The sequence below is a fragment of the Tyto alba genome, unplaced genomic scaffold (genome assembly GCF_018691265.1).
Source record: "Tyto alba isolate M040663 unplaced genomic scaffold, T.alba_DEE_v4.0 Super-Scaffold_13, whole genome shotgun sequence".
Lineage (NCBI taxonomy): Eukaryota > Metazoa > Chordata > Aves > Strigiformes > Tytonidae > Tyto > Tyto alba.
The window spans coordinates 20,943,665-20,969,089 of record NW_024881275.1 but is presented as its reverse complement, the minus strand read 5'-3'; the positions used below and the strand labels follow the sequence as shown (position 1 = coordinate 20,969,089).

Genomic DNA, 25,425 nt, shown 5'->3' with positions numbered 1-25,425 from the left:
CAGGACTTAAATGACATGCTGAAATTCAACCTTATGCAAACTACACTTACCTACAATGCTTTTTTCTGGAGCTGGAGGCACAATGTAACCAATATGCATGTACTTTGTTGCTAATTTGCTGTGCAAGCCAAGAAAATCACTGAATCTTCTTTTAACAGAGAACTCATTTTTGTGGAACATGGAAAGTGATGTCTTTAAAAAAAAAAATTTGTTATGAATTACTGATGCATCTACTCAGCTACGATACAAAGTTATCTGCAAATATTCTTTGCTCTAGTTACCTTTGTTGTTACTCTGTATGCCATATAAGCATTCATGCCATCTCCTGTAAGAAAATGAAGATGCTTATCCTAAGGCAAGTTATTTTAATCCCTCCACACACTTTTTGTTCCAAAATATATGTTAAATAGCTTTCCATTTAGATACTGAAAACTGTCAAAAGATATCTGAATACAAAATCATGCTATAATGTCAGAATAGTCTTCGAAAGATAAAAGTCTACCACCCGACTTACGAGGCTCAAAGAACTTACCAACTTTCTCTGGGTCTGATACATTGATTTCTATATCGAACAAATCTCCATTTGCTTCCTCTTCAATCTAGGAAAAAGATATGCCATATTTAACATGGTAATGTGAATTCATATTATGTATGGTAACAAGGATAAGAGTATAGAGGAAGGAGGAGAACAAGTCAGTATATTTGTATAATTAAAAAACCCTTTCAGACCCAACATCCAATGTAAGTGAATATAATTTCTAACACTGATTGTCATTGCAAGAAAATCCATGTGGTGTACTGGGCAGTGTTAGGTTTATGGTTGGACTTGATAATCTTAAAGGTCTTTTCTGACCAAAATGATTCTATTATTCTATGATTTTAGTTTTAAGCCTTCCTGCAAAAGCTTTTAGTGTGGCAGACTTTTCTCAGGACTTCTTGGCCTCAAAATTTTTAGTAAACACTTATCTTAGGGGTATGTTCATTGGATCTCCTATAAACGCAGCACATACAATGGTTCAAAAAACACTCTAATTTGTGATGTTTCTATATGCCTCTAATCAAAGGATTGAAATTCCTTTTTATTAATGATATCTGTAGCAGAAGAGCTTGGGAAGAGAAAAGTAACAAAGAATTTTTCTGGTACTTGCCTGAGCTCTAATCATGCAGAATTCTGTAATCTTTCATACAATCTACACAAGTTTGATAAAAACAGAGATCTTCTGAAACACCATGACAAAAGGGACAGTATACCAGGGCGGGGGGGGGGAAACTCAGAATAAAATGCCATCTTGTGGTATCTGGGGAAGCAGCCATTGAGTCACAGACAAGTCTTGTTTGCAAATTCATTTAGCAGAGGCACTGTCTAGTAAGAGAACAGTCCAGAATGAATGGCATTAGGCAATGCCCAGGCTTTGAATGGAATAGTAATGTTAAAACTACCATTAGCCTCAGCTGCCTCTTAGTATTCAGGATAATGCTAAAAACTGCTTCCTCCATTTCCCATTAAAAACACATTCAGAAATCCAAGTTGAAACCTGTAACATGCTAATAAGAGTAGTCATACATCATTAACATTTCTCCTGTATCAAGCTCACTGCTTGCTCCTACACACACTTTTCTAATATCTATTCTGAAGGAATGGAGCTTCTTACTCCTCACACTACAGATCTCCAATATAATCACCAAAGTAATGAATTCTTATGATATTTTAATGACTCAAATTCACACTAAACTTTATTTGCAAAATCAACTGCTTCTTTTACATACTTCCACTTAGCAAAGGATGATCCCATAATTTATTAACATTTATGAACTATGATTTTAAAAGAAGAAAACACTTCAAAAAACAAACAAGTAATTTAGAAGTTTACTGTGTACCTCTTCTCTGGATCTATCAAAAATCACAGGGGCTGTTACACTTTTCGATTCCATTCTGGGAGCTACTAATGTAGTAGGTGTTACAGGAGTGATTGCAGGAGTAGGTTCTGGTGAAAGTATTGGATCCCTCTCTGGACTGTCCAACGAAACTTCTTCTGTTGCTTCTAGATAAACATTTTGAGTTAGGAAATTTGACTTGTTTTTTTTTATTGGTCTTTTTTTTTTTAAAAAAAAAAAAATACTGTTAGGTAAAGAGTCTTTTAAAGTAGTCACAAGTGATAAGTTATTTATTTCTGCATGAGATACTGTGAAAACTAATGAAATTTATTTTACCACACAAGCAGCTCTTTTTCAGCACCTGTACCAATTTTAGTTTTTGCACTCTGAACAACAGCTGATTTAGTCATATAGACCAACAACTGAGCAGACCAAGCTATGTGCTAAATGAAGTTACACAACCATAATCCACCCCCACCCCTGCCAAAAGCCCACAACCTGTAAACTAGAAATGCTAGCATGTGAGACATTCTCACTAGTAAGACTATCTTTAGACTCGATCTCCAGTCTCTTTGGGGATTAAAACAGTTCACTAGAAATTGAATACTTTCTTCAGATCGTAGACAGTTTATCTATCTTTAAAAAGGATGTAAACCTCTGCTCTATAAACCCGCATGCTTTCCTCCGCTAACTGGTTTTGACCACTGGCAAATTACACGCTTCCTGGGTATAGAGAAGTTGCTGTTTTGGTTAAATAACTAAAGCTGTGGTTTTTGATAAATGTGTATTTTCAACAATTTTAGTTCCATAAAAGATAACATTAACCACAGAACACTCATGTGATACCAAAATTGACTTCCCAACTGATCTCAAGTCTTGTTACAAACTAGACTTCCTGTGGCAAGTACTTTACCAAACAGGTATAAAGGCACTAAATTAGATCTGCTCTGAGTTAAGCAAAGTTACCAAAAACGTTTACCATGCAATTTGGAAAAGACTTCTGCTTGCTATTTCTGTCCACATGAACCACTGAATTTTCGAAAGAAAATAAGCTATCTTTCTTCCAAACTTTTAAAATCCTGGTGCATATAATGAATATAACTAGACCCTACTCAAGAGTTAAGAAATGAGGGGTTTTAAAAATTAAATCTACTTTATGAAATAGTTATATTGCTTGTAAAAAAAGTCTCATTTTTGTCCAGTGTAGGATTTTTTGCTTCTCCAGAACAGCCTGTAACCTACTAGCGATGCAAAAATAGAACTGGAAATAGCACCCAATGAACTGTATCATTTACTACTGCAAAAGATAGTATTATGATCTTGCATAATCAACATATCAAAACCACCCAGCTTTATCCCTCCTGCTACTTAGAAATATTCTGTTAGTCAATTCTGTTTCCCATTCTTCTGTAACACTTTTTTTGCCAATCCTTGATGTTTTTCATAAATGAACAAAGCCACACTTTTCTACTTCAGAGATGAAAATGACACTGTGCCTAAATTTTGATACTGAAGCTTAAAATCAATTGAAAAAACAAACTTTAAGGTCACTACGCCTTAAGCTGGTTTGAATCCTCATTCTTGCTTGAAGCTGACCAAGTTCGTTGTCAGCATTTTTTTCCTGGAGCATATCACAGAACTGCTAAGCTTGGGAAGAATCTAGTCTAACCCCTCTGTCCAAGCAGGGTCAGGCTGCTCTAGACCATGTTCAGAGGGGTTTTGAGCATCTCCAAGGATGGAGAATTCACCTCCTTGGACAACCTCTGCCAGTGATTGATCACCCTCACCATTAAAAAAACCCCAAACCAACTCAACATTTTTTTCAGTTCCGCGTTTGGCTGGGATAGAGTTAATGTTCACGAGCTGGTAGGGGGCACAGTCAGGAGAGCTGACCCAAACTAGCCAAGGGAATATTTGATACTGTATGACATCATGCTCAGTGTAACTGGGAGGAGCTGGTGGGGGTGGGTGGGAAGGATAGCAGCTCAGAAGTGGGCTGAGCATCAGGTTCCAGGTAGTGAGTAATCACATTGTGCATTACTTGCTTTACATACTCTTTTGTCAGTATTACTGTTATTATTACTACTTCTCTCCTTGTGTTGTCTTATTAAACTGTCTTTATCTCAACCCATGAGTTTTTACCTTTTTCTTCCAATCCTCTCCCTCACTCCACCAGGGCAGGGAGGAGTAAGCAAGAGAGCAGCCGTGTGGTGCTTAGTTGCCAGTTGGGCTTAAAGTACAACATTTTCTTATGTATTATCTGCATTTCAATTTGTGCCCACTGCCTCTTGTCCTGTCAGTGCGCACCACTGAGAAGACTGGCTATTCTCCATTCCCTCCCATCATGTATTTATACACACTATAGGATTCCCACTGAGCCTGCTCTTCTCCACCTGAAGAGCCCCAGCTCTCAGTCTCTACTCATGTCATACACTTCATGCCCTTAATCATCTTCATGGCCCTGCACTGGACTCAGCACTCCAGGTGTGGCCTTACCAGGGCTGAGAAGAGGGGATGATCACTTCCCTCAAGCTGCTGGCAACACTCTTCCCAATTTCAAACTAGAGATTTCCATAGTAATTTCAAACTAAACTTAAAAGCAAGCACCTCTTGATAGTTTCCATTTTTAATATGAATAAAGATTATCTAAAAGCTTTCCTTGAAAAACATTTTTTTTTCCTACCATTGCTTTATTCTTACTGCTAAATCTTTCTGAAGAATCCTGCTGATGCTTCCTGCCCTCAAATGCCACAGGACAGATACTGCATCTTAAACCAATAAAGACCTTTAATTCAAAACCTCAGATCAGGTGGGAAGTCAAGCTGAAGCAGTCACAAAAAAAGCTTAAGATTGGTAGAACAACATGGAAAAGCGGTAGTCCTCTCCTTTGGTGGCTAACAGCATTCAACATACATTCTACACAAATGACTATTTTGCAGAAACATTTCTCAGAAAAATGCATATATACATAGGTAATGTACTATGCTATATACATAGTATGATATAACATAAAATATTTAAAAAAATATAAAATAAAGCCATTCCAATCAATTCTTCCTTTTTCTATCACCAGCATGTGTGTTTGGGAAACAAACCATTAGTCGCCACTAAGTACTTTGTGCCTTCAAATTTTAGACAAGTTTATAAAACAAGTCATGAAACAATTCAAAGCACAGTTTTCTCACTTTCATCAGCTGATAAAACATTCCTGTTATCGTAAAAGTATGACTTCATGAAAAAGGTGTGAATTCAATGTAACAAACCAGCACTGCTATCAGATGAAACAGAAGCACACTCCTTCCCAGCACTCCTCTTTTTTCAGACTTGCATCCACACACCCATTAGTATCATGAACTGATTGAGGTTGTGTATCACATGAACTCCAACCAGGATTAGCCCCCCTGCTACTGTTCAGCAGATAGCTGAAGATACTGCTGAGCTGGTGCATTATTTCTGTAGAGAAAGCAGCAGGAACAATCAGTTGGAATGGCAAGGAGGTTCCCTTTCAGCAAGACCAGCAACATTAGACTTCATCCACAGCAGTATTTCTAAAGCTGTGTGAACTCAGGTTGGTTGGACATGAGCAAATTTTTAAAGGTGCTGTGTAGTAGGCCTCCCTTTCTATTTTTGTGGAGGAATTTACCCAGCTGAAATAATATCTGTTTGTTTGACAGCAGCAGGACAGTTCTTTTAGGAAGAAAAAAGGAGAATTTATTTCATCCTCCCTCCTGTTATCTCTCACCCCCAACTCTGCATGCATCCTGGACTTTATGTAAATCTAGAAGAGTAAAATGGAAAATAGTGGAAGGGGGTGATGGGACAGAGTAGGACAGAGACATGGATGTTGTACATTTTATTTAAAACAAAAGTACTAAAAGATTCTGAAGGAAAAAATAAGTATTAGCTATATATAACAACAGCAGGTTCGTACACTTTCTAGCTATTTTCTTCCACTTAGAAAAGCAGTCTGAGTAGTATATAAGCTAAAAGATCTATTTCACAAGAAAAAAGATCTGTTCTGATGAACTCTGGAATTTACAATTCTTACATTCATTCTTTCACTTTGAGAAATCAGATGACATAGTTCAGATTAAAAAGTTTCACTGACGATACTGTTTGTTTTGTGGGCTTTTTTTTCACAGAAAGATTAATTTCCTAGGTTTCAGAGTAGAAACTATGGCACTTTCAGAAACATTTGCTTGATTTATTTATTTTAGATTTTCCCCTGAAAACTTAGGTTGTGGTTTTGTGTGGGTTTTCTTTTGTTTTTTTAAATATTCTGTATTAGTATTTGCATGAAAAATGAAATCTAGATGTCTTGCTTTCCTGGGAAGTTCTCAAAAGCATAACCTCTTCTTGCACAAAACAGGCAACTGCCCTGGCCAACTTTTAGGAGGAAAACATCCAACACTCGCGTCAGCTATGGCAGTTACCACCACTTATTAAGCACTCCCACCCATCTAATGCTGTAAGCCTTCTACACATAAATACCTACTTTACAATCCATAAACAGTCTTTGTTACAAATCACTGTCAAGATGCTTAGCTCCATGTGCTGGGTTTCTGTGGTGGGGTTTTGATAGTGGGGGAAGGGGCTACAGCAGTGGCCCCCTTGAGGCTTCCCTGGCTCCAAGTCAGAACCACCTCTGGCCAGGGCCAAGCCAATTAGTGACAGTGGCTGTGCCTCTGCAAGAATGTATTTAAGAAGGGGGAGCCTGGGAAGGGGAGTAGGAGTTGTGAGGGGGAGTTGCAAGGACACCTATACAAACACCCATGTCAGTGGAAGAAAGGAGAAAGGGAGGAAGGTGTGCTAGAGCAGAGACCCCTGTAACCCATGGTGAGATGGCCAGGGCTGCTCCCCCTGCAGGTCCATGGTTCAGTAGAGGCCAACCTGCAGCCTGTGGAGGAGCTCACACCAGGACAGGTGTCTGCACTTAAAGGAAGCCAGGACTCTCAGGGGAAAAGCAGCCCTTGCTGCTGTAATTCGGAGCTGGGAAGACTGCAACATGTAGGGGTGACCCATGCTGGAGCAACATGGGATGGCTGTATCCCATGGGAAGGACTCACGCTGGATAAAGTTCATGAAGGACTGTCTCCCCTGAGAGGGGAGCTCCATGGAGCAGGGGAGGAATGTGCGGCGTTCACCCCACCTCCTGAGGAGCAAAGTGCGGCGAGCTGATGGTAACCCCCATCCCCTGCCCCTGCACCGCTGGGGGAGGAGGGAGAGAGATGGGGAGCAGAGGTGAGCACGGGGAAGAAGGGAGGGGTGGGGGGAGGTGGTTTTGGATGTGGTGGAGCTTCTCACCGTGCCATCTTGTCTGTTAAGTGTTGTTATTGTTAGTGTTTGAATTAAAGTGATGTTATTTTTTTCTTCCCCTAAGGAGTCTGTCTTTTGCCAGCGACCACAATGGGTGAGTCATTCCTCCCTGTCCTTATCTTGATTCCCAAGCCTTTTACTTAATTTTCTCTTTCCCATTCCTGAGGGGGAAAGGGTGAGTAAGTGGCTGCATGTTGCTCAGTTGCCCGCTGGGCTCAAAACACAACACTCCAGAAAAACATGAAAACATCTCATCCTGCTGCAGAAGACAACTATTTATGCTTAATTAACATTCTACAGCCAACTACATCAAGTTTCTATCAGCATTCAAGCATGAGGCTCAATCTCAGCATTAGACAGCTCTTGTTTCTTTACTTTTCACTATCAGCATTTGCCAAATGTCATCTTAGACAGTGCAAGTTTGCAATTCCTCACTAGCAGCTCACTTCAGCTGAGTAAGTTATTTTTACTGGTCACACTTCTAAATGTCAGAGCTCTAACATCCTGACATGGCTTGAGTGTTTAAATTGGCTTACTGGACGTTTACTCAGGTGATCACATAAACGTGGAAGTAAACCAAAGTAGAAACTGTTGTCCAGAACAGAGAACAAATTATTAAAAAAGGCTATTCCATGTGTAGCAGTACTTCAGAGACAGGTATCCTGACAGATTTGACTGTGAGAACTACTACACGTAAGGCATAGTCCATGACCCTTACTGTTATACCAGAAGCACTAAGGATAATCGTAATGAGAACAGAAATAGTTTTAACAGCACAGTCAGCCACAAAGATGACCTTCTTCTGACTTCGAAACTGTAGGTTTGCATGCTTTTGGGCATTTGTTTCTTGCAAAAGAGACCTAGAACTGAACAACCATCTTCAAAAAGCAGCAGGGCATCTGCACTGAACTATTCCGATTAGTCAAACCACGTGACAATAGGCTGACAGACACCATCAGCTATAAACTTTTGTTGTTCAGCTGGGCTTACTGTACATGTCTTGTCTGGTCCGCAGAATTAGTATCTCCTTTTCTGTATCAACTCCCATGAAAAAAGTCTAAGATAAATCTATCATGTCCTGAAGAAAGGCAAAACCCAGCAAAAGCAAACATCATTCCCCCACCCCTCAATGCACTGACTTTCTCATAGGACACAGTAAGCTAGATACTTGCATAAAATGATCCATTCCCCAAAACCTTTCAGAAAAAAACAAAAGAATATAAAAAGTAATCCTTTATCAGACTAAGAAAGAGGAAAAACTATAATTTTCCATTTTTCTCCAAAATCATGACAGAGCACTGATATAACTCAGAGATCTGCTCACCATCTGTGAGCACCCAAGGCAGAGGGCACAGACAGCTATGTCCTAAACAGGCAGCCCACAGCACGTTTCTGCAGCCATACACAGAACTTGAGGACAACATTTAGAAGACTAATTCTATATCTAGTTCTTCACTCTATAGTAGAAGCTTATGGACAGCCAAGTTTTAAGACACACTCCAAAGCCCCTTACAATACTCTCAACACTACCAGATTTGGAGCACTGACCATTATGGTCTCCACATGCAAGAGCTCTACAGGGTAGAGAAAGTAATTGTTTTTTTGGCCAAATAACACACTGGCTTCTATTCTAAGGGTGAATGGGCTTAAGTGGGTTTAGCAAGACAGTTTGCTTTTTACAGAACCAAGAATCACAATACTAATGAATGCAGCAGCAAAATTTACCGGTCTCCAATGACAGCTGGAAAACTCATTTTCTTCCACCTCTGAAACCCAGTTTTAATAGTTCACTTATGAGTCACCAGAGACAAGGTAATGAATATCTAAAACATTTTATTGCACATACTATTCTGTAGCTGCTGCAGAAACACAAGTGCAAAGAGGTTTTAGGTATAGTCAAAAAAGCCTAACAAAATCCTCAGTTCTGAACTGCAGTAAAACAGCACAGGAAATCATCTAATTTGTTCTCCCTCACCTCTTTTTCTATTAGGTTGCATTATTAGATGGAATAATGAAGATTTATCAAGCCTATAATAGCTAGAGAGGCATATTTTCACATTTTTTACAAATAAGTCTCGAAAACTAGAATTGTTTATGGCCCCAAAGTGTCAGAGTCCCTCTTTTTAGGAGCCACCCACAGGATTTCCTTCACTTGGATTTTATAGTGTCTAATAATTCAATATGAAGGAACATGAGTTAGAAAGCTGTGAAACTTCATTCTCTCTCTCCAGTTAAGCATTCTTATAGCTGTGCTAAAATAGGATTCTTTGGAATTTCAAAATGTTGAAGGAAAAAAAAACCCAGTTGCACTCAATTGTAAATTAAGTCCTGCTTTCATAGAAAGCCAGGCTTATGCAATCATGAATCAAGAAAATAGCTATCTCATGCTGCCTTCTCACATTGTTTCTATTCATTGCAAATCAGTATCAGAAAGTTAATCAGATGGATTAACATCATTGTCTAGCAAAATACTCCTAAGAGAGAAAAAAAACAATTATACTTGTGAGTGCATAGCCCTGGAACACAAATCAGACAGTTTTTGAGAACGCCTCTTCTGACAGTGATACCAAGACAGTTCACCACTACAGCACAACTGTATTATGCAAAATTCCTGCTTCAGAGCAGGATATTGTGAAAGATGTCATATCCTGTCTTAGGCTCCATAAATCACTTCTTTTTTTTTTTTTCTATTTGAGAATTTCTACTAGCCTCAGTCTGTATAGAAATTGACCTTTTAAAGACCAGTCTCAGTTGTGTTAGACATGCAGTATGTTAGATGCTTTCAGTTCAGTGATGCATGTATTTAACAGAATGTCTTCCATAGCAAAACTCAAACTTATTAAATAAGTTCTGTGTGTTTTCCTCACAGCATTCATTTCAGTTGAAACAATCTGGCTGCTAACATTTGTTCCTTCTGTCTGGTTCCCCTCAATATTTACTCCAGCCACCTTTTTTCTTAGTATTATCAAAAGGAGAGTTGGCTCTCCTAAAATAACCATTCCAGATGGCTCTATGGTTATAAAAAGCTGGCTTTATATACTGAAGCTAAACAACCAAATTACTAGTACTAGAAAGCTACATTGCTAAAGCACTGCTTGCCTTTGTACGTCATAAGATCAGGTAATATAAATACAAAAGAAGAAAGATTACCCATCTATTCTTTATCCTCCTTTTCTCTTAAAACACTTCCAGAGAGTTTGTAAAATAGTCAATATACTCTAACAGTGTCATGAGCAAATGTAAGTTCAATTATATGCAAATATAAATTTAGTAAGTTCAGAACAAAGTTAACAGGCATGCATATATACATATCTATACAAAGCAGCCCAGAACTAAAGGTTATAAAGTTCCTTTTTGAATGATTACATGAGGGAATCAATGAAGATGAGATAAGGACTGTATTCTAAGCAGACTGACAACTGAGTCACTCAATACGTAGTAATAAGAAAAGTGTTAGTATTGAGAAGCTGTGTTCAGAACCATCGTTTGATGTACATAATATATTCCAAATATTATACCTCCTTTCTTGAATAGTTAATGCTCCTACATGTGTAATTGACAGCAACCATAACCCATGTCAAGTTAGTTGAAAACCAACACCACTCAGTAGTGACTGATGAATGAAGAATTAGAAATGTGTTGTCTATTGACTGATTACTTATCAGAACTTTCACACACCTTTCTCCAAAACATGCAGTATTGTCAAGTAGCAGAGACAGAATCATTCACTAGAGAAATTATAGGACTGGTCCGATACACAATTTGGGCCCATTTGTTACCTTTTCATTATGACAAAAGAACCTTAAGAAAAAGGAAATACTCTCCAGCTTGCAATATGATCTCAATTATCTTTCTTTATAATTGTAAAAAAAGACTGTGATAGCTTATGTACATTAAGTAGAAAACAAGGATGCAACTTAATTCGTGTTTTCCCACACAAACAGACCTGAATATTGTTAACTACATAATGATAAATATTATTATTACTGTCAACAGAACATGTTACTAGCAGCTAACACTGCCACACTAAGCACTAACAGTACATGCCATTGTGAAACTTGTATTTAGTAAAGGAACTAAAATAACCTTACACAGTAGCACTAGAAAAAACTGTACATCATTGTCAAACAACTTAAAAGTTTTTAATCCTCCTCTCCAGAAAAACATGTTTCTTTCAGTGCAAGAACAAAAGATTTTATGCAGACACATCAGAAGAAGAGAGCAATTACCAGCAAAGAGGTCTTCTCTGTCATCTTCTAACATGATTTCTGCCGGCTTTGGACCATTGGAGTTTGTGCTAAGGTCTTCTGCAGGAAGACTTGCTGGCTCTGGAGATGAAGGACTTGACTGGGTTTTTTTTAAAAAAAAAGAGTGAAATAATTAGCAGACAATCAGTTACCATGTGTCATTATGTAAGAAGTATTGCAACAAACATTCTTTCATTGCAAAGAAACAAGGCGAGATGTACAGAAAGGAAACGCTGTCAGCTATTTCCATTTCCTACTAGCATAAGAACAATGAACAAAGGATACAAGTTAGTCAACAGCTCTTTTAATTTCTTTGTCAGAGAAAAAAAGTCACTTGTTTCCTCAAGTTTAATTAACATGAAACAAAAGCTGCTACAGAAATATCTAGAATAAGTTTATTAGTATTGCTCACTGTAATTTAAGTTCCTTTCTGAAAGACTTCTATTTAAATCTGGATTTGTACATAGAAAAAATTAATAAAGAAATCTCGAAGTGCTCTATACCAGTTTTTCAGAAATTAAAAGAATGCATTAATGCCATCCAAACAATTCAAGGCTGCTTGCTGCCATAAGACATTTTGATAACATTGCAACAGATTGAATTTGGAGATTATTGCCACAGAGGATCACATTGTACCGTACATGAAAGCTAAGCTTGCCATAGATACAGTTCTTTCAATTCACTGAAGACTAGAACTTGCCCTGGGAAAAAAAGAGATACTTGAAGACGCTCAGGAAAATTAAAGCAATCTGAGTCTGGGCTACCAAGTGTATAGCTTGCTCACAAAATAAATACGCACCTATCAGTGCTTCAGTTAGAAAATCCTTGTAAGTATCAACTATGCTTACTGCCACAGTACTAGAAAATTTTCAAGACTCACTTCTCAACGTCATCCGAGATACCTAACTAAGGAGTTTTTAACAGCAGCATATTCATTCATGAATGCATGCACTTTAAAAGGAGCATCTGTAAATCATGTCATTACTTGCTTCCTAGCTTTTGCATATAGTTGTCATAATTTAAGTTCAGAACCAGAATTCAAAACAGATAGTAAGTGTTTCAGGCTATATTTCAACAAATGCCACAGGCTACAGAAGATTTTAAAAAGCCTGAAAAACACTGAAAAGCCACTGAAAATACAATCTGGACAGACTTTTTCACATAGCAGAGGCAATGGTTTTAAGGGAGAGGACTTTCTTATTATAGCTTGCTCTCCAAGAACAGTATATGTCCTGACATGGAGTATGTCACTGCTGCTTTACTTCAAGCAGAACAGAGGACAACTCTGGCCCCCCCACATCTATCCACATCTCAGTCACCTGAAATTCTGGTACAGAGGAAGTAAGCAAGAAACAGTAAAAATCCTGCCAGACAAATTCAGACACAATACAAAATAGTTTTTCAGAGGACATATGAAATCAAGACTCTCTCAAGCTGGAAAGGCCTTAGCTCTAGGTTTTCCCTGCTGAAGACAGAAGGAAGATGAAAGCAAATAGAATAATACCAGAAAAATTATATTCCTCTAAATCAGATTATGGTTGCGACAAGGAACCACTCCATTCAAATGACAGAAGAGGTTATATCCCCTTCCCTTTGCCAAAGGCTGCCACTCTCCAAAAAGCCCACATATAATGTGGGGAAACCAATAAACACACCAAAGTGATGAGCAAGGAAAGAAGCAGCCTCTAAAACTGCTTGTTGGATTTTGCCCTAGAGCCTGAAAAGAAAGTCAAAGCAGAAGCACTCAGGAACTGTATGTGGGTGGCAGAGTTTATAACCTTACAAGGAACCAAACTGCCAGTCATATGTACGCTTCTCACCTCATACCAAACCAATGCCAAAATGATCCCACAGCAAGTAAGAGTGCCCTGGGGTAATACAGGTGTATTTGTTCACTCTATGATCCTTAAATTGTATCACAAGACTTGCAACTAATTTAGATAAAATTAACTAGGAAACTTAAGAAAACCTCACCACTTGGCATGCTTCATTTTTCTACAAGTAATAGTTTAGATAGTATGTGTCACATGTAACAGTCAACAACTGTAAGTGATTTGAGAACTCAGAAGTAGCATGTTCTGGAAGAAATCGTCTGTCTCTCCAGGCATCACTGCATAGAGCTGTGAGTTCAAGATCTTATATACTTCAGCTAGAACAGTAGAGCACAGAAATGCTTGATTTCCCTATGAGGTTCAAGCAGTTTAAAGTTTTATCAGCAAAAGCAATTCTTCACAAAAACGTTACAGGTACTCATTCTAAACCAGTTTTGCTGCTACTCAACTTTGAACAGCCACCCACTTATATATTGATAGATCCGAGGCTTAGGACATAAAGGGGACCCTACAATACCACAGATAAAGAATGGCTCACAGTTCATGTTTGTCAATTCACCTCCATGAAAAACTGCTGTAATACAGCCAGGTACAGGAAACAAAAGTCTTCCTCAACATTTGTTGCACATAGTAGATGGCCTTCCACTTTATCCCTTGATTATCCTCTTGATTAATGAATGAGTGGAAAAGAGCCCTTGGAGAATACTTACATCTTCAAGGTATTCCCTCACTCCATCTTCTCAGTTTTATCTGATGTAGCTATTTTGGTTACTGATGGTTACTTTTGACTATACCTGGCTTTGAATCACGAGAAGAAACCCTACCAGACACAAAATTCACCTTGAATGCTTAAACATGATCAGCGTATGGCATAATATGAAAAAACAAATACATGCCCAGAGAAACAAGGTATGCACAGGTCAATACAAAGGTATTCCCACTTTGAAGAAAGGAACAGATTCTTCCTAGGAATAGCTACAAATACATGCCACCAAGTCCTCATAGGATTATGGATCTTTTTCTGTTACAGAGCTGGGAAAGATCCTGTCCATTGGCTCTGCTAAAGAAAGCCAAGGATTCTGCACTGGACACCAGGTTTCACAGCTGTAGTTAGCATACCAGTTACAGACAACTTTCTCCAAATTTCATACACCCTGGTTTCCACAAACCACAACTGGAGAATACTTGCAAAAGGTGAGGACTCAAACAGACCTTAGGGGCACTTCAGAAAGCTCAAGAAGCAAAGCTTATTCATGCAGCTGGTATAATTTGTATACAAAACACAAAGTCTAAAAGTGACTCTTATAGGAAGATTTCCAGTGAAACAAGTTCTGTCTGGGTGCTTGTCCTGGGTTTGAGTGAGTTGTGGGGTTTTTTTGGTAGCAGGGGAGGGGGCTACAGGGATGGCTCCCTGTGAGAAGCTTTTCAAAGCTCCACAAGCTCCAGGTCAGCCCCACCTCTGCACCAAGGCCGAGACAATCAGCTGCACCTCTGCCATAACATATTTAAGAAGGGACCTGGGAGAAGGAGCTGGACTAGTGAGGAGTTGCTGCAGCTGCGTGAACACCAAGGTCGGTGGAGGAACAGAGGAAGAAAGGAGGGGGGAGGTGTGCTGGAGCAAAGACCCCCCTGTATCCTGTGGTGAGATGGCAGGGTGGCCCCCCCTGCCACCCATGAAGATCTACAGTGGAGCAGACACTGATTTATGGCCTGTGAGGGGCCTCTCATGGACAACCAAGGTGACTGTGTCCAAAGAAGGCCGGGATCTTGTGGGAAAAGGTAGCCCCGCTGTTGTAGTTTGGCGCTGGGAGGATTGCAGCATGAGGGGGTGTCCCACGCTGGAGCAGCTTGGGAAGGGCTGCAGCTCATCAGAGGGACTCCAGCTGGAGAAAGGTGGTATCTCATGCTGGAGCAGTGCAAGGAAACGCTGCAGCCCATGGGAGGGACTCACATCAGAGAAGGTTTCTGGAGCACTGTCTCCTGTGAGAGGGGGTCCACGATGGAGCAGGGGGAAGAAGTTCCAAAAGCTTCCCCCCTCCCCATAGATGGAAGAAGCAGCACTGACTGCACCCTCCATTCCCTGCCCCCTGTGCTGCTGGGAGGTAGAGATAGATATCAGGAGCAGAACTGAGCCCGGGAAGAAGGGAGGGGTGGGGGAAAGGTGTTCTCAAGATGTGGCAATGCTTCTCACTGTTCTATTCCGTTAAGTGTTGTTGTCAGTGCCTGTAATAGAAGTATGTTCTTTTTTTCTTCCCCTAGTGAGTCTGCCTTTTGCCCATGACTATAACAGATGATTTGCCTCACCCAGTCCTATCTTGAATCCCAAGCCTGGTTTATTTTTCCCTTCCCAACACTGGGAGGGAAGGGAGGAGCGGGCAGCTGTGTGGTGCTCAGTTGCCCTCTGAGCTCATACCACGACAGTGTTGTTTGTTTTATAAAGATATAATAAATTTGTATTTGTTCTAAATCTCAAGTTCTGATTTTAAAAACAGTAGATATTAAAGTTTAGTTTTGTGGATGATTTACAAGTAAAATGCCTCTCCTTTAAAATACCCTTTCAGCTGTGTATGTTTTTGGCTGGGACAGAATTCATTTTATTCAGAATGGCCTGTATAGTTCCACGGTTTGGATTTGTGACTGAAACAGTGTTGACAACACAGGGATGTTTCCTGTTATTTCTGAATGCACAGTTATTTCTGAACAGTGTTCACACAGCAGGAAAGCCACCTCTGTTTCTCACTGTCCTGCCAAGAAGTAGGCTGAAGGGGCACAAGAACCTGAGAGGGCACACAGACAGGACATCTGACCCCAACCGACCAGAGGGATATCCTATACCATGTCACACTGTGCTGAGAACAAAAGCTGTGGAGAAGGAGGAGGAATGGCTGGACATTTGGCATGATGGCATTTGTCTTCCTAAGTAACAGTTCCACATGATGGAGCCCTGCATTCCTGGAGATGGCTGAACACCTGCCTGCTGATGGGAAATGGTGAATGAATTCATTATGTATTGCCTGTGTGTGCAGCAGCTTTTGCTTTGCCTATTAAATTGTCTTTATCTTGACCCCTGAGTCTTCTCACTTTTACCCTTCCAATTTTCTCCCCCCAGTAGGATGGGGGGAGTGAGCAAGCAGCTGTGCAGGGCTCAGCTACAAGCTAGTTAAACTGCAACAAGCTGACAGCTGAATAAGGTATTTCCTGGCCTATTAATCTTTCAGTGGTTCTTAGGTAATTTTAAACAGCTGTCATTCTCAGACAAGATAAATTAAGGATGGAGTTAAATATCTTCACAAACAGTTGGGACTTTACATGGAAAAGACAACCTGTAGAACTTCTTAAAAACAATTAATGGTCTGAACAAGGCATCAACTTGTTTTTAAGAGTTTTGCAACAAAATTTAGTTTGTTATCTTCAAAAGTTATCATCAAAACAGATGTAGTCCTCGGGGAACTTTGAAAACCCAGAAAGCCACAGCCCTGAATGTACTAGAAACTAGAGTCAATAATTCCTAATAATCAGATTATTATACACCGTCAGTGGGTCCAAGAGTGCTATTCAGTCTTTCAAAAAAAACACCCATCCACTCAAACAACTATTAATATATTAAGCTATTCCAGTTACAAGTGCAAGCTAAAAGACAGGACCCCAACTGTGTTCTTTTATCTTGATGAAGTACAGTTAAAATGGCAATTAAAATGACTGATAGAGTTAGTAGTTAGCACAGTGAAAAATATGAGTATCAGATAAGAACTGGAAGATGAGACTAACAAAAAACTCATGGCCCAAACAAAACACACAGACAGCACAGCTGTTTAAAAATTGTAAACTTACGTGATGCCAAGGATCCACAAAATGTCACAAACTTTTCCTGAAAGGTACATGCCTGTGAAATTTCTGAGCTGAAAGACAGGTGAATCATCCAACAACCAAGATACCCAATGGCCAGCACATTCACATATGCAGGACAGTCAGGATGCTGTTTTACTTGTTTTCTAGAAAACAAGTTTCTGGTGAGAGGCTTATGGGCCCATTTCAATTTGCAATGGCAATAACAAGCACAATTTTCTCCTCTTTTATTGTGCATTATGTTTGGTGACAATAACTAAGTATTTTATAGCTTTGACTTATGAAGAAGCAAGAACAAGTTATGTTTTCTGTTGTCTGAAATTCTAGCCCTAGATGTTTGGACATTCTCCCTTCTCTTAACAACAGGGTCTCCCCCCAGACCAGTTCAACTACTTGTCTGAACCCCTCCTAGCCTCCTTCCTTTGGAACACAGTAGGCTGACAAAAGCTGATCATCACACTACTCTAGTACAACTTAACCCAGCTCATTGTCTGAAACAGGGTTACAAAAGTTCACAAATTACAGCAGGAGGAGAGAGAACAGACTTAACAGTAGGACAGTAACATTTTCAGCAGAAAGTAAGAGGACACAAGCAAATACACTAGAACAAATGTCTACATGCTTCCATTACAGCCTGAATTTAACACCAAGGAACAAGACCCACATTTCCAATCGAATGAGACCAATTGATCTTTGATACAGACTTAGTTTTCTGCAAAGGTATAGTACAACATTGAAGGACTTAATATTTTCTTCTCAGATATTCCAATGGAGTCTTTATTGCCTCCTCTATAATTGCCACTGTTAAATTCAATGGGTATCATTAAAGACATCTATACTTCTGCACCTATCTAATGTTTTGCCTTCTGTGCGAAAACCAAATGCATATTGCATTTCTTTGACATAAAGTGATAAACTGGCAATGAGATTATACACACACCCTGCCCTAAATGACACTCTTTAATACATTACCTCATCCTTTGCTTACTCATTGTTTTCAAGTGCCTCCATGTATTCTTCCATTACAAAAAAACCACCCAGGAATATAAATACTGGTTGAAATGAGTAGGTGGCAGATTAGCTACACGTTCACATGGCACCTGCTTTACAGAAGACAGAGATAGGCAATAGAGCAACACGTGAGAAATTTAGGGGAAATTAAGAAGTGGCGCAACAGATAAACAAGGAGGGTGGCAGAAAAGCAAACTAGGGCAAGGAGGAAGGAGAAGGAAATGATTAAATAACACTAACCATAGCATTTTTCAGAAAATCTAACATACACTCTTTTCATATATGTTGCCAAAAGTGACTTTCATACAGTTGTTTTGAGTTCTCTCCTAACAGTGGCAGAGGACACTGACAGTAAATTAGCAATTAATTGATTATAAACTTGTAACAGGGGATGATTCTTCTCATAATGCACAACTAACTTACAGAATTTTCTTTTGTGCATATCGCTGACACCTTTTAACAAACAAACAAACAAACAAAACAACAACAACAAAAAAAAAACAACAAACCAAAAAGCAACCAAACCAAACAAAAAACCATGCACATAGAAATTTAGCAAGTAGCTAAATCCACGTAAATTTATTAATATTGTAATGATACCTAGGGCTCAGGAAGTCCTTGAGCTACACAAACCTGGTAGCTGGGACAGCACTGCAGGTGACTACCAGAATATACATAAAATTATCAGCAATATTTTTCACATGGCATCCATCACTGAGCATCACTGTAAATGCAATCTTGGCTTAGACCATTTGTCTGATTCAGTCTGGCTGTTCTCATTGATGAAAGCAACTCTGGCAGCTAAAGGGAGACCACTCAGTGACCATGAATTTCATGGAGGCAGTCCTCTAGACATTACAATATGCTTGGCACAATGAAAACCAAATAATCATTCTACTGCTCTTAGACACTGTGGATATGAGACAAGTAAATGAGCACGCCACTAGCTCGAACAGGCTGCTGCTCAGCCTGGTGCCCAAAGTTCATATAGGCACCCTATGTCCACAGGAACTCATTCTCTGCCACCCATCAAGTTTTCAAGTCGTAGAACATGTTTCCACCACACCCCAGAAGTGCTAGATGTTACAGTTCAGTGTGATGTTTTAACACTCTCCATTCTAGAATTAAACAGGTTTAACTGAAGACATTAACTGCTTATGCACAAGAAAAGTTAGAACTCCAGTTTTTAATTCTTCACATCAGAGAATTCAACTTGAAATACACACCATTCTCCATATGATTATACAGGTAAGCCTTTGAACTCAGTAAGCCTTCCTGTATTTAAATATTTCATATTTGCAGTTCATAATATACATTAATATTATATTTTGTCCGAAGGAACTTAAGATGAGTTAGTGTGTTTTCTAAACTTAGACTTTGTTAACATGGAAGCTATCCAGAAGACCTATTTGGAAGATGTATTAGAAATCTTATAGGTTTGCCACTGCATAGCCAAATCATAGGTAAGAAAGGAACAGCACACCTTTTCTGAGCTGCAAAGATAATGAAAGCAAGAAAAAATAGGAAGGGGGTTGAAAGTAATCATGCAAAAATCAGACAGCTCCAAGATGAACCCATTAGGAACCCTTTCAGAGTACCATACCCTTCATATAAATTGGCTTTGGACCTCACCATCCCCTTCCATACTCTCTTCTCTGGTATCAGCAAACAAACATAACCAACTACGAAAAGTACACTGCCATTCTGTTGTTATAATGGAACTTCCATTGCCATTTAGAAACATCTACTTCATGACTATTTACAGGATTAAAACAACACTCACAACAGAAGTTTAATGAGGCCCACTCCATGAGATAATTGTTCTTCTCTGGACTAAGGTGTCCTACACACTTGAGTTAAACAATCTACATACAAGATAGTGAGAAGTTCAAAGTCAATTTTCATCATCTTTTCCTTCCGAATTTGCAGGAAAACCACAAGATTAAGGCTCTTCCCTAAATGTTGTAACTGTTGAGATGTCAAAAAAAGCTTAACCGACAAGGCTTTTCGAAGTTTCTCTTTAAGTAAACAGGCTTCCCCTTTCTACTTAGCTACTTTCTTCCAAACAGACTGTCTACAAAAACCAGCAGCAAAATTGAACCATCAGCCAAACCACCCTATACAAAGTGCACTTCTTTGCTAGTTTTTGCATTTAAAAATTTTCAGTAACTATTTTTAAGCATTAAGATGAGGACTTCTCATTGTAACTGTGCTTTAGACACTAAATCTATCTTATCTCCTGCAGCTTTAATTCTAGACCATATCAGGAAATACGTTACTTGTGTTATACTGCAGTCTTTCTTAGGGTACAGAAGACTCCAATGATACACAGTGCATCACACAGAGGTGCACAAAGTGCATTGATACAATTCTTGTTAACAGCAGGTTCACATCATTTGCTATTCCTTCACAGCATTTTTCCACCGATCTTTTCCTAACAATGCACAGATTATGCATCTATGAAAAAAAGAAAAAAAAAAAAAGTGACTTGAGAGAAGGCAAGTGACTTTAAAATATATTTAAGAGCCTCTTTGTATACCAGCCTTTTTTGTTAAGTGCAGGCAACAGCCAGAGTAAAACAAAGAAACATTATGTACTGATCCTATTACGGTAAAGGTCAGGGACAGGAAAGTCTTCAGGAAGAGGAATAGGAACAATTTTCTTCTTCAACGGGCAACTGTGTACAGGAAGAACAAAGTTCTTCCAGAAGATACCAGCAAAACACACAGGTGAAAGATGATGACAACTCAGTAAGAAAAAGCTCCCACTACAATGAATGAACACACAGCATTTTTCAGAGCGAGGACGTATTTACGCATTCAGTTGTTCTGTGTTTCGGGGGTTTGTTTTTCTCATTAGACGCCTGCCACGGAAAGCAAGCACGGTTTAGACATGTATTCCCACACAAGTTTTCAGATCTTCCAGACTCTGATTTCTGTGAACAAACCGCCAGTTCTGCAACGCCTCGCATACACGCCTGCCTGCCTGCCTGCTGCCCGCAGCCCCCCAGCCCCCGCGGCCGAGCGCTGCGCCGGCTCCAGGGGCCACAGGCTGCGAAAGAACTAAGTTTCTACAAGTTTTTTTTTTTTTTGTTTTTTTTTTTTTTTTTTTTTTTTCCCCAACTGGAAGGGAGTGAAGCCTCGGAAAGAGACCAAACAATGAAAAGGGTTTGTTACTAATCCACGCAAAGTCTACGGTGGCGGGGGGGGGAGGACCAACGAAACCGGCGTCGTGTCAACAGGAAAGGTGGAAATACTCAGTACTCCGGCAGTACGAGAGGCGGGGGAGACGAGGGAAAGCGGCGATCTGGCATAGCGGTACTTGGGGAAAGAGTTTTCGGTTTCTTTGGGCAAAATGACTGAGGGGAATCACCGAGCCCCCGCGGGGCCGAGGCCACTCGCCCGCCGGGAGCGAAGCGCCGAGGAACCGCCGCTCCCGGAACAGGGACAGGCGGCGGGACCGCCGCTGGCGGCCGGGCCCGGGAAGAGCCGCCGGCCGCGGGGGCCGAGGGGCCCGGCCAGGAGCGCGGCACCGGCGGCCTGTCGGGGAGGGCCCGGCGGGCGCCGGCCCGGCCGCGGGGCTCGGGGCCGGCGGTGGCGGGCGGGCTCTCACCTCCAGGGTAGACACGGTGCTGGTGAAGAGGTCCTCGCCGTCCTCCAGCTCCTCGAAGTCGGCGGGCCGCGCCTCCCCCAGCGGTGGGGGCTCCCTCTCCGCCGCCATCTTCCCCTCCAGCCCGGCCGCCAGCCCCGGCCCCCCCCCCGCCGCCCCGCGATCACGTGACGGCCGCACCGCCCCCTTCCTCCCTCCACGTGACTGGGGAAGGGGCCGGGAGCGGCTCGGGCACCGGTGGCCGCGGGTTCGGGACCCGGGGCGGGCGGCGGGAGCGGGTTCGGGGCAGGCGGTCGCCGTCCGCGGAACGCCGCAAAGCCGTCGCTCCGCGGAGGGTACGCGACGCCCCACGCGTGCCGGTGCTGTAGGCGACGCGCCGCGGCGTGGGAAGTTGTTTGGCCCGGGGTTGTCCCTGCCTGCGGCGGGGCGGTGTGGGCGCAGCCTTGGGTGGGTGTCAGCCCGCGTCCTGTATGTGAAGTGCGTGCGGCGAGCGGAGCCCGGGACGGCTCCGGCCGGAGGAGAAGCCCCTTCCCTGTCCCCTTCCCCTCCCCGCTCCCCGCCTTTCCTCCTCTGAAATCCACTTTGCGCAGCGTTTTACGTGTCGTCCGTGCACGACGGGACAGCACGACGAGGCTGAGACTCGCGCCGTCACAGCCCTCCACCGAATGCCTTGTGCCACCGAGTTGGGAGGAACGTCAAGAAATTTTGTTTTCATGTCAGTCGTTGAATTAGAACTGTTTTTGTGTGAGGAGACTCCACTCATTACACTGTTTAACACGAGAATCTTTCTTAGGGAGTGAGGATTAGAAGTATTATGCCCCACCCTTGCAGAACAGTTGAACAGTTTTTTGGTTGGGTGCAGTAATCACAACCACTGAAACACGTCTCGTGCAAATAAAGTGTTTGCAGGCCCATTCCCTAAATTACTATTTACAGATTGCTTTTCCTCCCTCCATTTGTGAGCTAGCTCACAAATTATATCAATTCTTCCAAAACTTTAAGTCACTATTTTTTTAAAAGACTAAGTCAGATATCAACAGTGTCCATAGAGCAAGCATTACCTAGAATGCTTACGCTTGATTTGAGCTGTTACTGTTGTTTCTGCCATGTTGAAAACAAGTTTCAAAAAGTATCTTCATTTTCCATGTTGATCAAGTACAGGTTTCATCCCCTCAGCATGCTTGTGCTTTGTGAAGGCTCTGTTAATATTTGCTCTGTTGAAGTTAATTTGTAAACTGTGTCCAACGCAGACAGCACTCTTCACATAGGAAGAATGAGTCTGTTTTACAGACTACAAGATCTTTGGACCGAGGGTGGCACCTCTTTAGTCTTTGCAGAGTGCCTAGTAAAGACTAAACAGAAAGCATACAGTCTCATATATTGTTTTCCTTCAGCCTCTTTCCAATCACATCATGAAAAAGTTGAAAATATGTAAACAGAAAAACATGTTATCTTGGAAACATGTAAGTGCCATGCATAATTTTACCTGTACTGCTCAAGCTCGAGATGTCAGAAGTTGTGGAAAGCTCTGTCCTCAGAGATGTGGACTGCTGAGTTAAGAGAGAATGTCCTTCGTCCCTGCCAACATCTGAGGACATTTCATGCTTCAGTGCTTTGGGTGAGACCTTGTAAATCTCCCACTCAGGAGAGTTCAATTTGTGTGGACACTTGGGAACTCCAAGTTTCCAACTGCAGATAACAAAAAAGTTATTAAATAGAGGAGATTTATGAACAAAATTTCCAATGCAAGTGACAATATGTCTCCTTAGACTTATAAAATTGGATGGAAAAAAAACAGCAAAGCTTTCCCGTTTTCCTCAGGTCAGAAAAAGTTGTCTGCTACTCTAGTAAAAGATGTATTTTGAGACCCACATAGCCATAATATCACTGTTAGTAGAAGCTGTAATAACTTTATTATAATTTACCAGGTTGGACAGCATTTTTAAGTTTCATGGGAATAGAACATTTTCTAGCGTATCCATGTTTCCCTTTTCTGTACGACAAGAATAGTAAGGACACTTAGATTGTTTGCATTTACTATGAGATGAAATATACACTATTCACATTTTGACTCTATGCCTAAACTCAGCCCAATGCTGTTCAGTATATCACTAAATAACATTCAGGGGTATTTTAAAGATTTAAAAATGCAGACTAAGAAACTGAAAAAAAAAAAAAAAACAAATCTATTTGAAATATGCAAACATTTTCTATCCAGAAGTGTAGTTCTCTGGCATCTACATTTTTGTGGATGGCACTATCATTACATTCTAACAATCTTTCCAATTTCTTGTGGTATTCCCATTCTGCTATGCTGTTTCTGGAAGCTTTTCAAATAACTAGCACATGCATGCTTCATCTGGAAATTATGATTCAATCACCTCAATAATAATTCTGTGTCCTTTGACATTAGATGTTATGATATTTAACCATAATTTTATTTGCTGTGATTAGAAAGATCATATGATATTTATTAAATTTTTTAGATTTCTGGCAGTATACTAATCTGGTATAGTACTTAGGTGTTTAATAGTTTTCCACTAGACTGTCTAATTTTCTGACTTCATCAAGATTCACACCCATGCCTTTAATGCTCATGCAGCTATACTATAAATCAGCTCTCCGAAATATCTTGAAGTAATCATCTATCACAGCAATTGCATATGCTACAGAAGCAGAATAACATAAAGAGCAAGCAAGATGTCAGCTGTGATTTTTTTTTTTTTTTTTTTTTCTTTTGGTCACTCATTAAGAAAAACATGTAAGGGGTTTAGCTTCTCTGATTCAAAGTAACACTGTATATATAGGTTAGGGTTTTTTTTTGCTTACTTGTCCAGTACTTCTGAGACCTGTGGCCACAGAAATCTGTTACAGATATTTCTGTGGCAAAGGGGTCAAGGAGTAATACAAAGGTAACTGCAGGACCTGTATTTTTAACTAATTGATATTTCAGTTTGAAAAACTGTGGATTAGTAAATCTGAGTGGAAAAGCAATCCAAAATAGAGAAAACCAATCAAGGAAATAAATTGGAAAGCCATTAATGCTGCAGGAAGACTTAGGATGATTACAAAAGGCCAAACACATATGAGATCATGATATGTTACTTCAAAGAACAAAACCTCAATTTAAAGCCAAGCCTCATGCCTGTCAGTGTGCGTACTAACATGTGTGTGATTCAACAAATACGTAATAGCTGTCAACTCTACCTCATGCTACTAAGTCATAATCTAAGGGAGAGGAGAAGGAGCTACCCACATATCCTAATGGAAACTGCAACCATCCTTTCCTTTACAGCCCATAAATCCACCACTGTAGTGCTATTTGAGAAGGATTATTAAGGTTGCAAAGAGAAGAACCTTAAAAGTAGAAACATCAAAGCTAAGTTTACATGTGGAACTTGTTACAGGCCTTTGTATATACATGGTGTGCCTGCTTTACATGCTGGTTTACACCTGGTTACATGCTAACATTTCTATAGGAGCCCTCTTCCCAAGGAGCATTGGCCACATGGTTACAGACACTTTTTTCCTTATTGCTTCCTAACAGTTTGCTCTGTACTTAATTTATTATATGCAGTTCCAACCTTACTCTGAAGACAAAAGGATTCATCTCCTCATAAGCTTTTCTCTGAGTCTTATCACTACCAAATCTAAGCATTTCACAGGCACTGATGAATTTTATCTTCAGA

General features: G+C 40.5%; 1 protein-coding gene across 3 annotated transcripts in view; it reads right to left on the bottom strand.

The window, feature by feature from the left end:
* Positions 1-21,878, bottom strand: part of SNX2 (sorting nexin 2) — a 35,540-nt gene extending 13,662 nt beyond the window's left edge. For all 3 annotated transcript variants that reach the window (XM_042787689.1, XM_042787691.1, XM_042787690.1), the window contains exons 1-6: positions 21,740-21,878; positions 11,421-11,538; positions 1,879-2,042; positions 533-599; positions 282-325; positions 51-192 (exon numbers count right to left, since the gene is read on the bottom strand). In XM_042787689.1, the coding sequence (XP_042643623.1) occupies positions 51-192; positions 282-325; positions 533-599; positions 1,879-2,042; positions 11,421-11,538; positions 21,740-21,847 (643 nt within the window). In that variant the 5' untranslated portion in view covers positions 21,848-21,878. The remainder of the gene's footprint in view (positions 1-50; positions 193-281; positions 326-532; positions 600-1,878; positions 2,043-11,420; positions 11,539-21,739) is intronic.
* Between the last annotated feature and the right edge of the window lie 3,547 nt (positions 21,879-25,425).